Consider the following 15,823-nt stretch of genomic DNA (forward strand, 5'->3'; position numbering starts at 1 on the left):
ATATATATATATACACATAATTTTTTTTTTTTACTTTTTTTTTTTAATCCTTATTTACAATTTTTCTTCCAAATCAGAATCATTTACTACTGTGTTAGCATTTCGCATAAGTTTTTGGTTAAGTGTGGAAAAGTTCAAAGTATGTTTGGAGGGGACATGCAGTAACTTCTCTCACCGGTACTGCAGACAGAGTTCTGCAACGGTCCGAATAGCTTCTACCTCCATGACATCGGGCCGGGACCGCAGAAAGGTGTCGTACTGGCAAGGGTCTGACTCTGGGAGGGTTGGTTATAAAACATATGTTACTGAAGGAAATTCAATGAAAACAATTTTACTTCTAAAAATGTTTTATGAAAGATTTAATTAAAATTACAGAAAATTCTACAAAGATTTCTGTACACTTTTTAAGCTATCTTTATTCAACCTAGACTGTGTATATTTCAGTTTTGTAACATCAGCAACTCAAGTTATTCTAATTGAAGGCACTAAAACATTTCAGTCTTTATCCTGAGAACAGCTTAAGTTTATTTTTATTATCTATAGTGGTAAAAGGCAAAGAGGAAAAAGGTCTAAAATTTCATGTGATTTAAATTTGTACAATTACCATCAGCGTTGTTCCCCGTTGTTGGCTGAACATCCAATTCTGCGTGAAACTGGAGGAGACAAAACGAAATGATGTTTAGTTTGTGACCAGTCACCAGAAGGTCTCTTAAAGGGGCAGTATTATGTATTTTCCAGGCACAAGGTGTCATTTTATTATAGCACAATTGAGCAACTATTTTACCTTTCATTGTTTAAAAAAATGCTGTAAATAGAAATATGACTGTAATTTAACACCTTGAAATTGGGCCTCTGTCTCTTTAAAAATGCTTGCTCTTTCTGAAACTCAGGAAGTCATCACAACATGACTCCTCTATTAACCCTTTAGCAGTGTTTTTACCAGCGTTTCACTGAGAAGGAGCTCGTATAATGAGCAGGTGTTTGCTAATTGCTGCTGGCTAGTCTGAAGGAGCTGAATGGGGGATTTGCGGTGGAGGGCTGCTCTGTGAGACAGAAGCTTGGAAACTGCGGCTCTGAGGAGGAGTTTCATCCTGGAAGGCGGGGTTAGGTCCCTCCAATCATTTTGCACAGGAAGGGAATAACATTATTGCATGATGTAAAGCTCAAACAAGTGGATTTTACATAAACACTGCCCCTTTAACAAGAAACATGTCATGGAGCCAAATCCAGTAATTCACCAGCAGGACGCTTCCTGTTCCCTGGAGCTGCTTCATGGCCGTGTGGAGGTCGAATTCAGCCACATGGGGAAACTCATCAACACCGCTGTGGATGAGGAAACACTTGAACCCAGCAACGCCTGCCTTGATCATGGGCCGAAGTTCACGCTGTGAGGAGACAAAATACTTTTATGTTGTGGTGCAAAAAAACCCCCACAAAACATAGGACACTCCTGTTTTTTATTTCATTTGGTCGGTACCTGATTTCCAGGAACGACTCCTCCCCAGAAGGCTACGTCCACGAAGCACTTCCCCGTCACTTCCTGCAGCTTCTCTTCAAAGTTTCTGAGCGTTGTGGTTGGAGGGATGCTGTTTCTGGAGTGGTTATAATCAAATGCTCTCTTAACATGGCACGCCATCAAATTTTGTCCCTTTTCAAGGAAACCAAATCAACCAAAGCTGCCTACAACGTGACCTCGTTGGGTGAGCGTCTCCTTCCTAATGCTCCCCTGGGCACCTGCCCAAGTGGTCCGGATACTTCAACTTACAAGGGCATGTCCACGACGGTGGTCACTCCTCCCGCCGCGGCGGCCCTGGTGGCCGTCCAGAAGCCCTCCCATGAGGTGCGGCCCGGCTCGTTCACGTGAACGTGGCAGTCTACGACGCCTGGCATCACCACGCTGTCCCCCACATCCAGCACCTGCAGTGATGAAGGGGTTAAACCAGGAGTGCTAAATCAACCCTAAGAGGCACTTTTAACTTAACGGATAGGGCAGAGCGACCGCCAGCTTACCTCACAGCCAACATCCCCAGTAAAGTTGCAGCTAGAGAGTATTTGGTGGATTTTACCGTCTTTAATTATTATGACAGCTGGACTCACTTCATTACCAAGCAGCACTCTGTTGCTCCTTACAGCACTAACCACTGATCCGAGCTCCATGCCTGTTTTTACTGAGAGGTAAAGAGAACAGAAAGAGTTTCTGAGCTTTGCCTTTGTGATCTAGATATAATCTAAGCATTTCAGTGGCTCAGAGCGGAGGCACCGCCTACTGCTGTATGGGGCAAAGGATAAAGCATGTGTTGACTTTTTTTGTTTTCTTTAGCAGTGCAACATGCTGAATCATATGCACAACAGGGCAAAACTGCCCCGTTGTTGAATAATAATATTTATTAGTGGTAGTTTTTTTTTTAAGTGAACTAAAGTTCTTCAGTCTTCAACAAAGTTTCAGTTAAAATATTTTTTAAGTTTGTGCATTCTGGCCTCTTTGGTCTCATGTTTTAAGCAGTTCCCACTATGCAGAGGTCAGTTATGGTAATTGGTAAAGTTTATAACGGAACAATTAGAAAAAAGGTGATTAAAAAAAAGTGCCATTAAAAGTCTTAAAACAAAACAAAACAAAACAAAACAATACGACTTCATGATGTAATCGTATTGTTGTTGTTTCACAATGAACAAGAATTCTGGGGCAACATTCTTTGGACTTTATGAGAGCAAAAATCTGACACCATGAAAGTCTAAAAAAAAAATCAAAAAGTGATTTTATTATTATTATTATTAATTTTATTATTATTATTATATTAATTAATTATTTTTTTCCAAAAGAGGTTTTTTTTTTCAAAACATCTTATTGCCAAAAGATAATTTAGGTAAAAATAAATAAATAAATAAATACTGGTGGCAAAAAAAAAATGATTTAGGCCGTTATTTTAGGAATTGGCTTCACACTAAACTTTCCTTCCTATACATTTTGTACGTCATTCTATCATCATTCAGTGACACTGATGCTCATAATAAGTACGTAAGCATCAGAACCAGTGTGTTCATTAATCCTCATTAGCCCCAGCAGGCTCTCCGTCATCAGGATGTAGACCTGGGCGCGGCCGGTCGCCTGCTCCCTCCATCCTTCCTCCCGGCGAGCCGCCGTGCGTTGTGACGCCAGCCCGTTTGGGGAGCAGTGCGTTCAGCTGCGTGGGTTTTGACTGTGGCGAAGCCTCGCAGCATCCTCGTTATGTAACGCCTCAGATGCTGGCGGGCGAACCGGATTAGCTGGAGCAAAGCTGCGCGGATGGCTGGCCGGACGGATGCGGTGACGAGCGGCGGAGAGCGTTCCCTCTGAGCGGGCAGCAGCTGCTGGAAGCATCGGGCCGACCGGAGCTCGTCTGATTTCAGGCCGGGCATCGGAGGCCTTCCGAGGGGCGCAGTCTCCTGGATCCTGCGGAAGCAGCGCAGTGGATTTTTTTTTTTTTTTAAGCATCCGACCAGATGTGCGTCCCTGTTTAAGGTCGTTCCTTTACATCAGCAGACAGAAACCGATGCGAGTTTGTCTCGAAGAGGTCGTATTTTTGTTTTTGTTTATATTTCCATTGCACTCGTCCAGTCCAGCAGCCGCTGCGCTGTAGCATAAATGATGGCGGGTCCCGAGCAGTCCCAGCAGCAGCAGCAGCAGCAGCAGAAGGTGGAGGAGAAGGCAGAGCACATAGATGATGCTGAGATGGCTCTGCAAGGCATCAACATGCTGCTCAACAACGGATTCAAAGAGAGCGACGAGCTTTTCAAGAGATACAGGTAAAACCTTTCAATCCTGCACCAACAGGTGGGATGAGGGGGACGGGTTTGGGTGGTAGAGAACAAGGTGTCCTGTAGAAAACATAATCACTTGAAATGAAACAAAATGTGGGTGTGTTCCTTTAAGTCTGTCGTCGTTAGACACCAGCTGACCTAAGGCATAAGCGACCTTAGCAGCTTTTTGTCATCAGGGGACTCCCATAGCTGCTTGAATTTTGACATAGTCATAAAAGTTTTCTATTTGTTTATTGAGATCTAGAATATTATTAAGTTTGATGTGACGGTTTTAGAATTGATTAATATAATAAAAAATAATAATAATTTAAAGGAATTGCCAAGTTTACTTTGTAAAAATGCGAAGAATAATCTCCATTGTTTGATTGTTCTGTTAACATGGTTACAATCTGATGCTACAAGGTAAAGATAGTTCCTGGACACAAACACATCTAAGCAAATAACCTGAGATTGCTATTCATCTTTTCGGCCATTTAGACCTGGCTGCTTCTCTCAGACGCCATCAAATCTGTTTTAAAACACACTCACTGATTGCAATGTCTGCAACAGGAAGAGGAGCCCCCAAGATTCTGCTTAAAGTCCCATATGACCTTGGGACAGCCCTGGGCTTTAATTTTGGGGTATGGTTGCTCTCCCAGGGTGCATTGGCCTGGGGTATTCATTACGTTTTTGCACATCCGCTCAATGAAATGATGCTAAATTCTGATTCTAACAGCTCCTGAATTAAATGGACGTTGTGGTACTTTGTTGAGGTAGCTGGGCTTTATTTGATCATACATGGTTCAGTTTTTTTTTAATACTTGGACTAACCAGAGCTTAACTAGATAAATCTATACTGAATATAATACAATTTAGAACTCAAATATGAGCTAAATCACAGTGAAGAGAACCCAAATACTGGAACATAGGAGAAAATGGTATCTAGCTATCGAGCTAGCCGTCAGTTAGCTAGCTAGATACCTAGACTTTATTTGATTATTTCTAATATGATTCAGTTTTTTTTTTAAACTTGGACTAATCAGACCTTAAATATATAACTGTATACTGAATAGAAATTTTTCTGATCCCAAATATGAGCTAAATCACGGGTAGGATTTAGCTCATATCTGATGAGAAATAATCAAAAAAAGTCTAGGAAAATTTGCTAGCTAGCTACCGTGACTTCTGCTGGACATTAACTTAAAAGTCTTGCTGAAGTTACTGAAAACAGCTGACCAACATTTTAAGTGTTAGTTTTAAGACAGAATATCTAAAATATGCTGTTTATCCACCTGAATTTGTAGATTTTTTTTTCCCAGACAGAAAGTTTTGGTTAAAGTGTTATTCTATCAGTTTTAATTAGCATATTTGTATGTTAGCAAACAAACATGGACTGGATTTTTATTTCATAATCTTTCATATTGAAGCTTGCTATGGATTCTTGTCTTCACATGACAGACTGCAGTCAGTCATGACGGCTTGTTTGGAGCCATCATGAAAAGTCAGTCTGCAGCAGTTTTTGTGTATTTTTCTCCTTGTTTTATGTCCTCTTGCAGAAAACAAACCTTAAAAAATACACAAAAAATACTTTGTTGTAATTGAGTTTATATTTTCTGCAACATTTTGTAACCCATTGTTTCTGTGTCTTATTTTTTCCTCATTTCTACGTCTCTTTTAGGACGCACAGCCCTTTGATGAGCTTCGGAGCGAGCTTCGTCAGTTTTCTGGTGAGATGTGCGTCAGGAAGGCACCGCTACAGCAGAGAGATGGAGGCAGTGACGAGTATTAGAGGAGAAGACCTCAGAATTAATGTTAGATGTGAGGCCTGAGATAATGTAGTCTGTCAAAAGGCAGGCCTCATGTTGTCACCACTGGTATCTTCCTTTGTTTTCTGCCTGTCCATTAGCATAATGGACGCATCCTCAGCTGAAGAAATGCATGGCTGCAGCAAGGAGAGTAGATCACTGAAAGCCTGCGTCTGAATTAGGGAGATGATTCATAATGTGGTGTGGTGCTCACACTCACATTCAAACTCACACTCTGTCATATTCTCCTTTCGCTGGTTGATGAATGCACCTTTCTGTGTTGGGAGGGCAACGCTTAACTATTTTTAAATTAAATTATTTAAACTTCGCCTTCTGATAATAATTTAATCACCAGGGAACCCAGCTTGCAATGAGATCTTTTGGGCATGTCAAAATATCTCGAGACTTTAAAGATAAATGCTACTCTAACGTCACTGCAATGACCCCATAGTAACAGGTCTTAATCTCATGCGACGCCACACAGACTCTCTGTCTGCGCTGATGATGATTCTCTCGTTTTAGAATTTCAAATTCACCCTCATTCATTCAAATAATTATTTGAACACTTGGGAGCATTCGTTGACTGAATGTTCATCACAGAGTATGGCTAGAAACATATTTCAAAAATCAGAATAGAACACAATCATAGGATTTTAGTCCCTGTTAAAAAAATGTGAGTGAATCTTAAGTTCATGTCTTCGCCAGGGTTATTTTACAGACATTTTTGTAATTGTGTTGAACTTTACAAAACATTTTAAATGACAATGTAGGATGATTTTGAAACAGTCTTTTGGTGTTCACTGGAAGTGTATGATATTGAAATGGCATATATAAACCATGTAATAGGATGAAAAAAAAGACTACATTTTTCATATAAAACTCACATATATGTAACAGAATTTGGCAAACAACATATTTTTGTCCCCATAAGCTCAGGTTGTAATTGTGAAAAATTATTATTATTTTCAGTCCTTACTATTATCGTTTTATTTATTGCACTTTCTGAGCAGCCCTACACTAAACCCTGTATACTATTCAGTGCTGGGCATAGATTATAGTATATTCATACAATGTTTGTATTTTGTCATTTCTGTGTTGTGTGGCCGGCTTTAAAGTGATGCCCATTTGTCTGTGCTGCAGCTAAGGACACTTTTTGTCCTTTGTTCCTTCCCCATACACAGCTGTGCAGATGTCACCGTTCTGCCCCACTTAGGGTTATGCTGAAGCAGCCTTTTGTTACTCCATTACATAAGACTCCTTCGCGGTTAGAATGCTAGATCAAGCATGAATCTCATCAGAGGAACAGAACAAAACATTGACATAGTGATGTAATTCAAATGGATGTATGGCTTGTATGTTGGCATAGAGTGCAATTAACTCTTATGGTGAACAATGTGTATTTTGTAGTTGTTTGAAGCTGTAATTTGAAAGCTCTTTGCACATTTGAAGGTTGAAAAGCATCGTTTAAGTTCAGCCCATTTAGCATTCTGCTTCACAACGGCTTGAGGGCTTGTGAATGCACAAAGCCTAACCAATTGGAGGACTTTTTCTGTGCTTCGCTGCAGAACGCCATGATGACATTCGAGGAGGAGAAGATGCAGATGGCCTGTGATGATCTGAAGACAACTGAGAAACTGTGCGAGAGCGACAGCGCTGGAGTGTTGGAGACGATCCGAAACAAGATCAAGAAGAGTGTAAGTACCGGGAGAAACTAGTAAAGGATAAACTTAAGACTGAACTAAGTTGCTGAGTATCTAACTGTTAAAGGGGCAGTCTTATGTGTTTTCCATGCACATATTGCCATTTTGTAGCATAATCAAGTAACTATATTACCTGCAATTGTATAAAGATGCCAATCATATGAAATATGACTTAAAAGAAATTTGACTTTGTAATTTAATGGCTTGAAATTGGGCCTCTGTTGCTTTAAAAACTCCTGTTCTTTCTGAAACTCCACCTTCAGAAAGTCATCACAACATGGCTCCTCTGTTAACCCTTTAACAACATTTTGCCAGCATTGCACTGAGAAGTAGCTCCTATAATGAGCTCAGCAGATGCACAGTTCCACCAGGTGTTTGCTAATTGTTCATGGCTGGTCTGAAGGAGCTGAGTAAGGGAGTCATGGGGAAGCTCAAAAGCTTAGAAACTGCAGCTCCGAGAGGGAGCTTTGTCCTCAAAGGCGGAGCTATGTCCCCCGAGGTATTTTGCACAGCAGAATGGTTGCTATGGGAGACTAAAGGATTTCTCAAAACTGCATGAAAAATCAATTCAACACTTCAGGTGTGTTTTTGATGAGAGAATAATATTATAACATGGCATAAATCTCAAAGGAGTTTATTTTGCATATTACTGCCCCTTTAACAAGAGGCGTGTCAGTCCAGTACATCACCAGCAGGACGTTTCCTTTAATAGAACCTCTGGTATAGTAGAAATGATGCCAGGAGAAAAGAATAAAACCAATTTGGATGTTCAGTTGGGTTCTAATATTTCTTATAGCTTCTAACATTTCACCAGGAACAGATTTTAGATAATGATGTTAACATCCTCAGCAGTAGGTGTAATCATCCAGACTGCAAGTGAGATCATGCCGAACCAGCAAACCAATTCAATTAGGACTTCCCTGAAATTCAATCTCAAACTGGACGAGTACCCACAGGGCCGCCTGGCCTCCTCAGGGTTATTCAGAAAGCATTCATGGGCATCACCTCAAGTGGACGCTGCTTACTGAACGCGTGGGCCTGTCTGTGTGGGTTACAGATGGACTCCCAAATGTCAGGCGTGGCTGTGGTGGACCGCCTACAGAGACAGATCATTGTTGCCGACTGCCAAGTGTATCTAGCGGTTCTGTCATTCGTCAAACAGGAACTCTCAGGTAACCAAACCTAACTCAGAGGAAGCACAGACTTTGAAAAGTGTTGACTAATCCATACCGATTCATGCTACTTCAAGCTTTATTTAGTAGTTAATTATTAAAAAGGAGTTTGGTTTTAGTATTAAAATCTTGTAAATCTAATGTTAGCATTCATTCAGACGTAGAAATATACATCAAAAGGTATTTCTGAGGGATCGGTTTGACTTTTACAAATGACAGAACATACTTTTTCTTTAAATAGATCTTTTTATTTAGACCAATTTACAACGTAATTACATATCAGTGACCCCAGATAGTCAAAAACTGGTATGTTTTCAGTTGCATTATTTCTCTTTGTTTATCTTGTTTCTTCAGTATTTTTAAGGACACCAAATGCAGAGGTACTTTGTAGAGATGCAGTGATCACATATTAATATTTGCATTGGTCCTGATATAAAAAATACCATTCTAGATGGTGAATTGGTGACAATGTACCTGATCCATTAGGACACATCTATTCAGTCTAATTTTATGTTTTGTGCTCTGAGTTATGTTATACTTATTTTTTTTTGACATTATATTTAGAATTTCTAATTGCACTTTCTGAACCATCAGAAAGGAGGTTTGCTGCAGTTCATTTTTACATGTTTCACTAAGGTAGCCAATCTATTGTTTCTGTTAGTTTATTATTTATTCTATATTGGTTGTTCTCCTCCTAATTGCACTGACTGGACAAATTAAAGTTACTTTTAACATGTTTGACCAAACTTGTGAAGCTATTGGTGTATTTAGCTGTGCTGTACTGTTGCAGAGTTGTCAAATAAATTTGTAATTCAGTATATTTATGTCTATGTTAAAAAAAAAGAAGAAAGAAACGTTTCAAGTTATTTCAGCTGTTTTTCTGTATCGGTATCAGTATCTGTCGATACTAAACCTCCAATATCTGTATTGTAATTGAAAAAAGTGGATCCCCAGTATTTTGACCATAAAAAGCTAATAGAACAATTTCTCAAGACCATTTTAAAAAGATTCCAAAACTCACTGACTCCCTCATTGGACCTATAAAGCAATATGTACTGGTCTATGACTGGGTGGAGGCAACAAACCCAGCATTTTTGAGCATTCTTTTCAGTTCAAATGATCATTGCGCATCCTTGTCATTCACTGACAGCTTATATTAAAGGAGGCTGGATTCTCCGTAAGGCATGGAAAATGTACAACAAATGCCACAGTGACATCAGTCAGCTGCAGGAGAGCTGCCAGCAGGGGGCCTCCGGCAGCCAGGAGTCGCTCTCAGCCGACAATGCCAACCACAACATGGAGAACGGTGTGACGGCCGAGGCCCTGGACCGGCTCAAGGGCTCCGTCAGCTTCGGCTACGGCCTCTTCCACCTGTGCATCTCCATGGTGCCGCCACACCTGCTCAAGATCATCAACCTGCTGGGCTTCCCTGGCGACCGTCTCCAGGGTCTGTCCTCTCTCATGTACGCGAGCGAGAGTAAGGACATGAAGGCGCCACTGGCTACGTGAGTCGACCCGAGTCTGAAACCGCAGAAGTGATGTATGTTGTTTAGAACAATTTGTAAACAGTGAGAGAAATGTTAATATTTTTAAGTTAGTTACCCCAACTCTACATATTTAGGGCATGTACAGTTACACACACACACACACACACACACACACACAAAGCCACTATACATGTTACATTTAAACATCCACATATCTAAAGAAAAATTCAAAGTGTACATCACTTCTAAATTACAAAAAAACATTGATGTGAAAAAATGAAAGCATAATAATTTTTAAGTAATTTAACTTTAATGTGATTTTAGTCCAAACTTTGACTAGGCCAACCAAAAATAATTTTTCCCCCCCCCCACTATGTCATGACAGTATGGTGCGAGACAGGTAAGCTGTGAAAAAAATTGAGCTTCTGTACCTTCTCCCAGTTCTCTCAGTCCCAGAAACAGCCAATCAGAGTCAGGAGGAGGGTCTTAGCGCTGTTAATCATTCAGTATTTTGCCGATGATGGCGGATAAACCGTTTTCCTGTGACAGTAAGCCGTTTCTCCATCTTTAGCACATTTTGCAAAGAGTACATACGGTTGATTGACAGTGCTAAGACCTTCACTAAGTGAAAACTAGCACAGAAAATCCTATTGAGTCAGTAGAAGTATGATTAAACAAGGTAAGCAGATCTATTTTCCATCTAAAATCAGGATGGCTTGGACATCTTTGGAAGTAACATTATTTGAAAACTTCATTTTGATTATTTTTAACATGCAATTGTAACAAAAAAAAAGCAAAACCAGAAGAAATCTACAACATATCAATCATTTGGGTTGTTTAGAGGTTTGATAATTGTTGAAGTGGATCAGCAGAATAATCTGATCTGAATGTCCTGTTCTGTTGCTCAGGCTCGCCCTCTTGTGGTACCACACAGTGGTGCTGCCTTTCTTTGCCCTGGAGGGTTCTGACACACACGCCGGGCTGCTGGAGGCCAAAGCCATCCTGCAGAGAAAGTCTGTGGTTTATCCCAACTCTTCCCTCTTCATGTTCTTCAAGGGACGAGTTCAAAGACTGGAGGTACGTACGGCAGACCTGGAGTCAGTGGTAACCATCTGGAACCACACACACCAATCAGGTTTGACCAGAAGGAAACAAAATGTGGCATGTCACTTACAGTCAGTGATGCATGCTTCGTGGTTCGTGAACTCACTGATCTGATGTCTCTTGATCCAGCTTTCATCCAACATATCCGTAACAGTCCGTGTCCAATACGATTAGTGTTTACCTGTCAGTATGTGTGCTCTCTCTCTCTCTCTCCTCTGTCCCCAGTGCCATATCAACAGTGCTTTGGCCTGTTTCCATGATGCATTAGAACTTGCATCAGACCAAAGAGAGATCCAGCATGTGTGTCTCTATGAGATTGGTACGTGTTTTCTCACCCGGTTAGCCGTGAGCGTTGGTGCGTGGTCTGCTGAGGGCCCGGTCTGACTGCGTCCGCTTGTTCTTTGTGTCAGGTTGGTGCAGCATGATAGAGCTGAATTTCGAAGATGCCTTCAGAGCATTTGAGCGATTGAAGAACGAGTCCCGCTGGTCGCAGTGCTACTACGCCTACCTGACCGGAGGTAAGACTGATAGCCTCCAACGAAACATTATGGGTCTGATCTGCGAAAGGTTATTGGAGATTTAGTATCGGCCAATACCGATCCGATACAGAAAAACGGTGCTGAACTGACTTAAAACATTTCTTTTTTCAAACACAGATGTAAATGTACTGAATTACAAATTGATTTAATAATTCTGCACCAGGACAGCACAGCTAAATACACCAATACCTTCACAAGTTCTCAAAACTTTAAAATATTAAAAGCCATAAAAATAGTAAGAAAAAAAACAACAACAAAAAAACTAAAATAAACAGTGACTCAAACACAGTATCCTCATTAAGACAATATTAATAAAATCAAATAAAACAATATTAAAACAATAATGAATCTAATTTTGGAAGCTTATGATCACAGGAATAAAAATGGTATTAAACAGCTTAAAACTGATTTTATACTTTTTTGATGATCTCCCCTTATGTATCAGCCACATGGTTGCTCATGCTCGATCTCGAATTTTTTTCTTTCATATCGGGACCGATTCAGATATTAATATCTAATCGGTGCAGCTCTATTTGTTATCTTGAGCAAACCCGAGCTACAAACAACACACAAATGGGATTGCGCAGCAAAATCAGAAAAATCAGAGGTGCAATTGTGCGCCTGCTAAACCGCTAGGTTCTGTTTTTTGCGGCAATATATAAACACTTTTGAAAAGTTGGTGCAAGCTGGCATGCGAAGATGTGTGCTGTCACCATGGTGACCAGAAGGCATAGATGCAATGACAGAAGTTAATGTTTGTCAAATATCTGGAACATTTAAAGAAGAGAAGATACAAATAAAATTAAACAGATTTGAAATATCCTCCAGCAGTGCAAATTTTGAGCTGCAGGATTACCAAATAATTTCAGCACATCATCACTGTACGGCAGCACAGCTCCATGTTTTGATGCCCTTCAGTAACGCGTCTGTGTAGCCCAGAAAAGGTGATGCGTATTATATTTGTTTACTGCATTTTCCACAAACTGTGCACGCAAAAGATGTCTGTGGGGGACAGTTGGATCCTGGCAATATTTATGCAATTAAACCAAAACAAAAATCCTCATGACCAAGCTTAAATATTGGCCTGTGTTACTTAAACAAACCTGAACAGTAACAGCCACTATAGACTGGAAAACCACCACGGAAACAACGTCCTGCGCATTTATTTTTTTTTTCTTTACATAGTTTACCTCTCCTTATTTGGACTCTTTGCAGACCGGGCCTTTTGAACTGTTTCTGTTCGACTGCGTCTCCTTTCAGTGTGTCAGGGGGCTTCAGGGGACCTGGACGGAGCAAACGGAGTTTTCAAAGATGTCCAGAAGCTGTTCAAGAGGAAAAACAACCAGATAGAGCAGTTTGCTGTCAAAAGGGTCAGCAACACGTGCTATTCTTATTTTAAAAGAACGATTGGTGGTTTGTCGCAGGAGTTCAACTACTTGTTTTTATGGCTCTCTGCAGGCGGACAGGCTGAGAAAAGTCTCGCCCACCAGGCAGCTGTGCATCCTCGGGGTGATCGAGGTTCTCTATCTGTGGAAAGCCCTGCAGAACTGCTCCTCAACCAAACTGCAGATAATGAATCAAGGTCAGTCTGACCTTCAGAGGGAGGGAGGAAGGAAGAGTTACAGAACCCAGAAACTTCTATGCGGTTTTGGGGGGATTTTATGTGATAAACAAACACAAAAAAGTGCATCATTGTGAAATTGAAGGAAAATGCCTGTTTTTTAGTTGTTTTGTTTGTTTAATAATCAAAATTACAGCTAAATGTGTTTGACTTGACTGATAAAATAATATTTACGTGCACAACTGTTATCTTGAAGTCCTTTTTCAGAAATAGTTACTGCATGCTGGATTTGGCCCACACACCCTGAGTTTGACACTTATGCAATAAAGTTTGTGGTTGTAATGTGACAAAATGTGGAAAAAGTTCTACAGACATGAATCCTGACAGTGGGCCTGTCATGATAATAAACTCTGCTGGATGATAAATTGTCCCAGAAGTTATCGCAATAAACGATAAAATTGTTGTTTTGACATCGTTGTCAAAAATCAATAAACTTTACATTCTAATGAGCATTTCAGACATTTTAAATGTCCAAAATAAATAAACAGAACAGAAACAGCAAATCAAATGCATTTTGAAGTCTGTAAACAAAATTGTCCTTCAAAAAAAAGATGGTTGAGACCAAAACACCAGACTGAAGAGTTTTATCATCCAGTTTTTGGTGGAAAGAAAGAAAAGAGAAATATGATGAATCACACAAAAGGAAATTATTGAGCTTTTAACTTATCATGCAATAAATTGATTTATTGCATATTTCGACAAGCCTAAATGCAGAGCGATGTCTTTTTTAAACGTCCCATCATTTCCTGTGTTCTAACTGCAGTGCTGCAGAGCGTAGACGAGCCTTCATGTAGAGGCCTGAAACACCTCCTCCTCGGTTCCATCCTGAAATGCCAAGGAAACATCAGAGATGCTGTTCAGGTAGGACTCTACTCGGATCAGAGAATAATTTTGGAGTTAATCTAAACTGGAAATGGTGCTTATACTTCCTTTTTCTCCGTTTCTCATGTGATCCAGTCGTTCCAGCTAGCCATCAGGGACGAGTACGGACGACAGATCAACTCCTACATCCAGCCGTACGCCGTCTATGAGCTTGGATGCATACTCCTCGCAAAACCAGAGGTCTGTGATTTTTGCATGTAGCATTATAAAATTTTCATCTGTGTACTTGTGGACATTGTGTCATTACCGTATTATTTCCATTGTTGGATTCAGACAGTGGCAAAGGGGAGATCATTCCTACTTCAGGCCAAGGTAAAAGCCAAAATGAGTACTTCTAATAAAATACTAAGTTAAAAAAAACAAACTAAAATGAATAACTTCCTGTTTCACTGTCTCTCCGTAGGAGGACTTCACAGGCTACGACTTCGAAAACCGGCTTCACGTCCGCATCCACTCGGCGCTGGCCTCGATGAAGGAGGTGGTGCCACAGTGACTCCTCCACGAGAGGAGAAACTTCGCACAAAGTCTCAATAGCACTCCCTGTGTTTTTCATTTCAAACGAACTGAAGACACAATTGGCAAAAACGTTTATCGCTGATAAAAATTAAGTCTGATGATAAAGTGCCATCTCTGTGCATTTTGTAAAGCGGTGGACGGACGGTCGCGCTCGTGAAGGCACGCGGGTAGCTCTGGCTCATGTGAAATCTCTAAAGTTTTGTCAGTGCGCAGTTGGGTCATGTCCGCTGACAACCACAGAGTGAGAGGGTGGGAAAAGGCCTCCGATATATCGTGAAATGTGATGTAAATAATAAAACCGTCTAACCAGCGCAAGCTAGCTGTGTAAAGAAGGAGTTGTTACCGGGCACGTTAGCTACGCTATGCTAGCTGCCTCCAGTTTTTCTGCTTAGCCAGTCTATTGCTTCCCAGGCTTGTTTCTGGACTGAATGCACAGAGATTAATCTGATACAGAGTTTCATTCAATTCACTCCTCGATGTTCCTTTTAAGTGTTTCTCTCACCGTTACGTATTTGCCGTCCAGTAGCAGTTCTACTCATTAGCTCGTGCATTTAAGGGACTTAAATTCTACTTCTACCTTAATTAAACAGATTACAGAATAATTTGTTAAAAACACTTTATCTTTTTTTTGCGGGGGGGATTTTATGAAGTAGACAGATATTTAGCGACTTTTCAGACGAAAAAATCAGAACTTGGCAGGTCAGGCTTTTTGGTAACACTTTATTTGAAGGGGGGTGAATAAGACTGACATGACACTGTCATAAAAACCTGTCATGAACATGAATAAGCCTTCATGAATATTTATGTCTGTTGTCATAAAGCATCATTCGGTAAATCATGACACTTTTAATATAAAGTTGACATTATTCAAAATGCCTTTGTTATGACAACTTGACATTAACCAAGAAATCATTACTGATATAAATTTGTTATAAAAGTATTATTGATTGCACTTTAAAAATTAGGTAACTTTATGTTATTAAAGGTAAAGTTTAAACAGTAATGATTTCTTGGTTAATGTCAAGTTGTCATATCAAAGACATTTTGAATAATGTCAACTTTGTATTAAAAGTCTCATAATTTACCAAATGACGCTTTATGACAACAGTCATAAATATTCATGAAGGCTTATTCATGTTCATGACAGGTGTTATGTCATGTTTATGACAGTGTCATGACAGTTTTATTCACCCCCCTTCAAATAAAGTGTTACCGGCTTT

At 40.2% G+C, this 15,823-nt stretch overlaps 2 protein-coding genes across 3 annotated transcripts in view; one reads left to right on the plus strand and one right to left on the minus strand.

Moving 5' to 3' along the window:
• LOC106959720 (allantoinase, mitochondrial) overlaps positions 1 to 3,654 on the minus strand; it is a 10,254-nt gene extending 6,600 nt beyond the window's left edge. The window contains exons 1-7 of the mRNA XM_015052478.1: positions 3,089 to 3,654; positions 2,011 to 2,168; positions 1,766 to 1,917; positions 1,478 to 1,592; positions 1,239 to 1,385; positions 605 to 653; positions 176 to 275 (exon numbers count right to left, since the gene is read on the minus strand). Coding sequence (XP_014907964.1) covers positions 176 to 275; positions 605 to 653; positions 1,239 to 1,385; positions 1,478 to 1,592; positions 1,766 to 1,917; positions 2,011 to 2,168; positions 3,089 to 3,119 — 752 coding nt within the window. The 5' untranslated portion in view covers positions 3,120 to 3,654. The remainder of the gene's footprint in view (positions 1 to 175; positions 276 to 604; positions 654 to 1,238; positions 1,386 to 1,477; positions 1,593 to 1,765; positions 1,918 to 2,010; positions 2,169 to 3,088) is intronic.
• On the plus strand, positions 3,555 to 14,896 carry LOC106959719 (tetratricopeptide repeat protein 39C-like). 2 transcript variants are annotated; one of them, XM_015052476.1, is made up of 14 exons: positions 3,555 to 3,783; positions 5,456 to 5,504; positions 7,148 to 7,276; positions 8,340 to 8,454; positions 9,605 to 9,959; positions 10,850 to 11,018; positions 11,271 to 11,364; positions 11,456 to 11,563; positions 12,845 to 12,954; positions 13,043 to 13,166; positions 13,969 to 14,066; positions 14,163 to 14,267; positions 14,361 to 14,399; positions 14,491 to 14,896. In XM_015052476.1, exons 1-14 carry the CDS (start codon positions 3,623 to 3,625, stop codon positions 14,578 to 14,580), a joined length of 1,746 nt encoding a protein of 581 aa, XP_014907962.1. In that variant the 5' UTR covers positions 3,555 to 3,622; the 3' UTR covers positions 14,581 to 14,896. The 2 variants fall into 2 exon arrangements, with proteins under 2 accessions (XP_014907962.1, XP_014907963.1); XM_015052477.1 differs by lacking the exons at positions 3,555 to 3,783; positions 5,456 to 5,504 and adding an exon at positions 5,509 to 5,588.
• Positions 14,897 to 15,823: the final 927 nt, after the last annotated feature.

Source organism: Poecilia latipinna, unplaced genomic scaffold, assembly GCF_001443285.1.
Source record: "Poecilia latipinna isolate Pla-1442-1.1 unplaced genomic scaffold, P_latipinna-1.0 Scaffold1112, whole genome shotgun sequence".
Taxonomy (NCBI): Eukaryota; Metazoa; Chordata; class Actinopteri; order Cyprinodontiformes; family Poeciliidae; genus Poecilia; species Poecilia latipinna.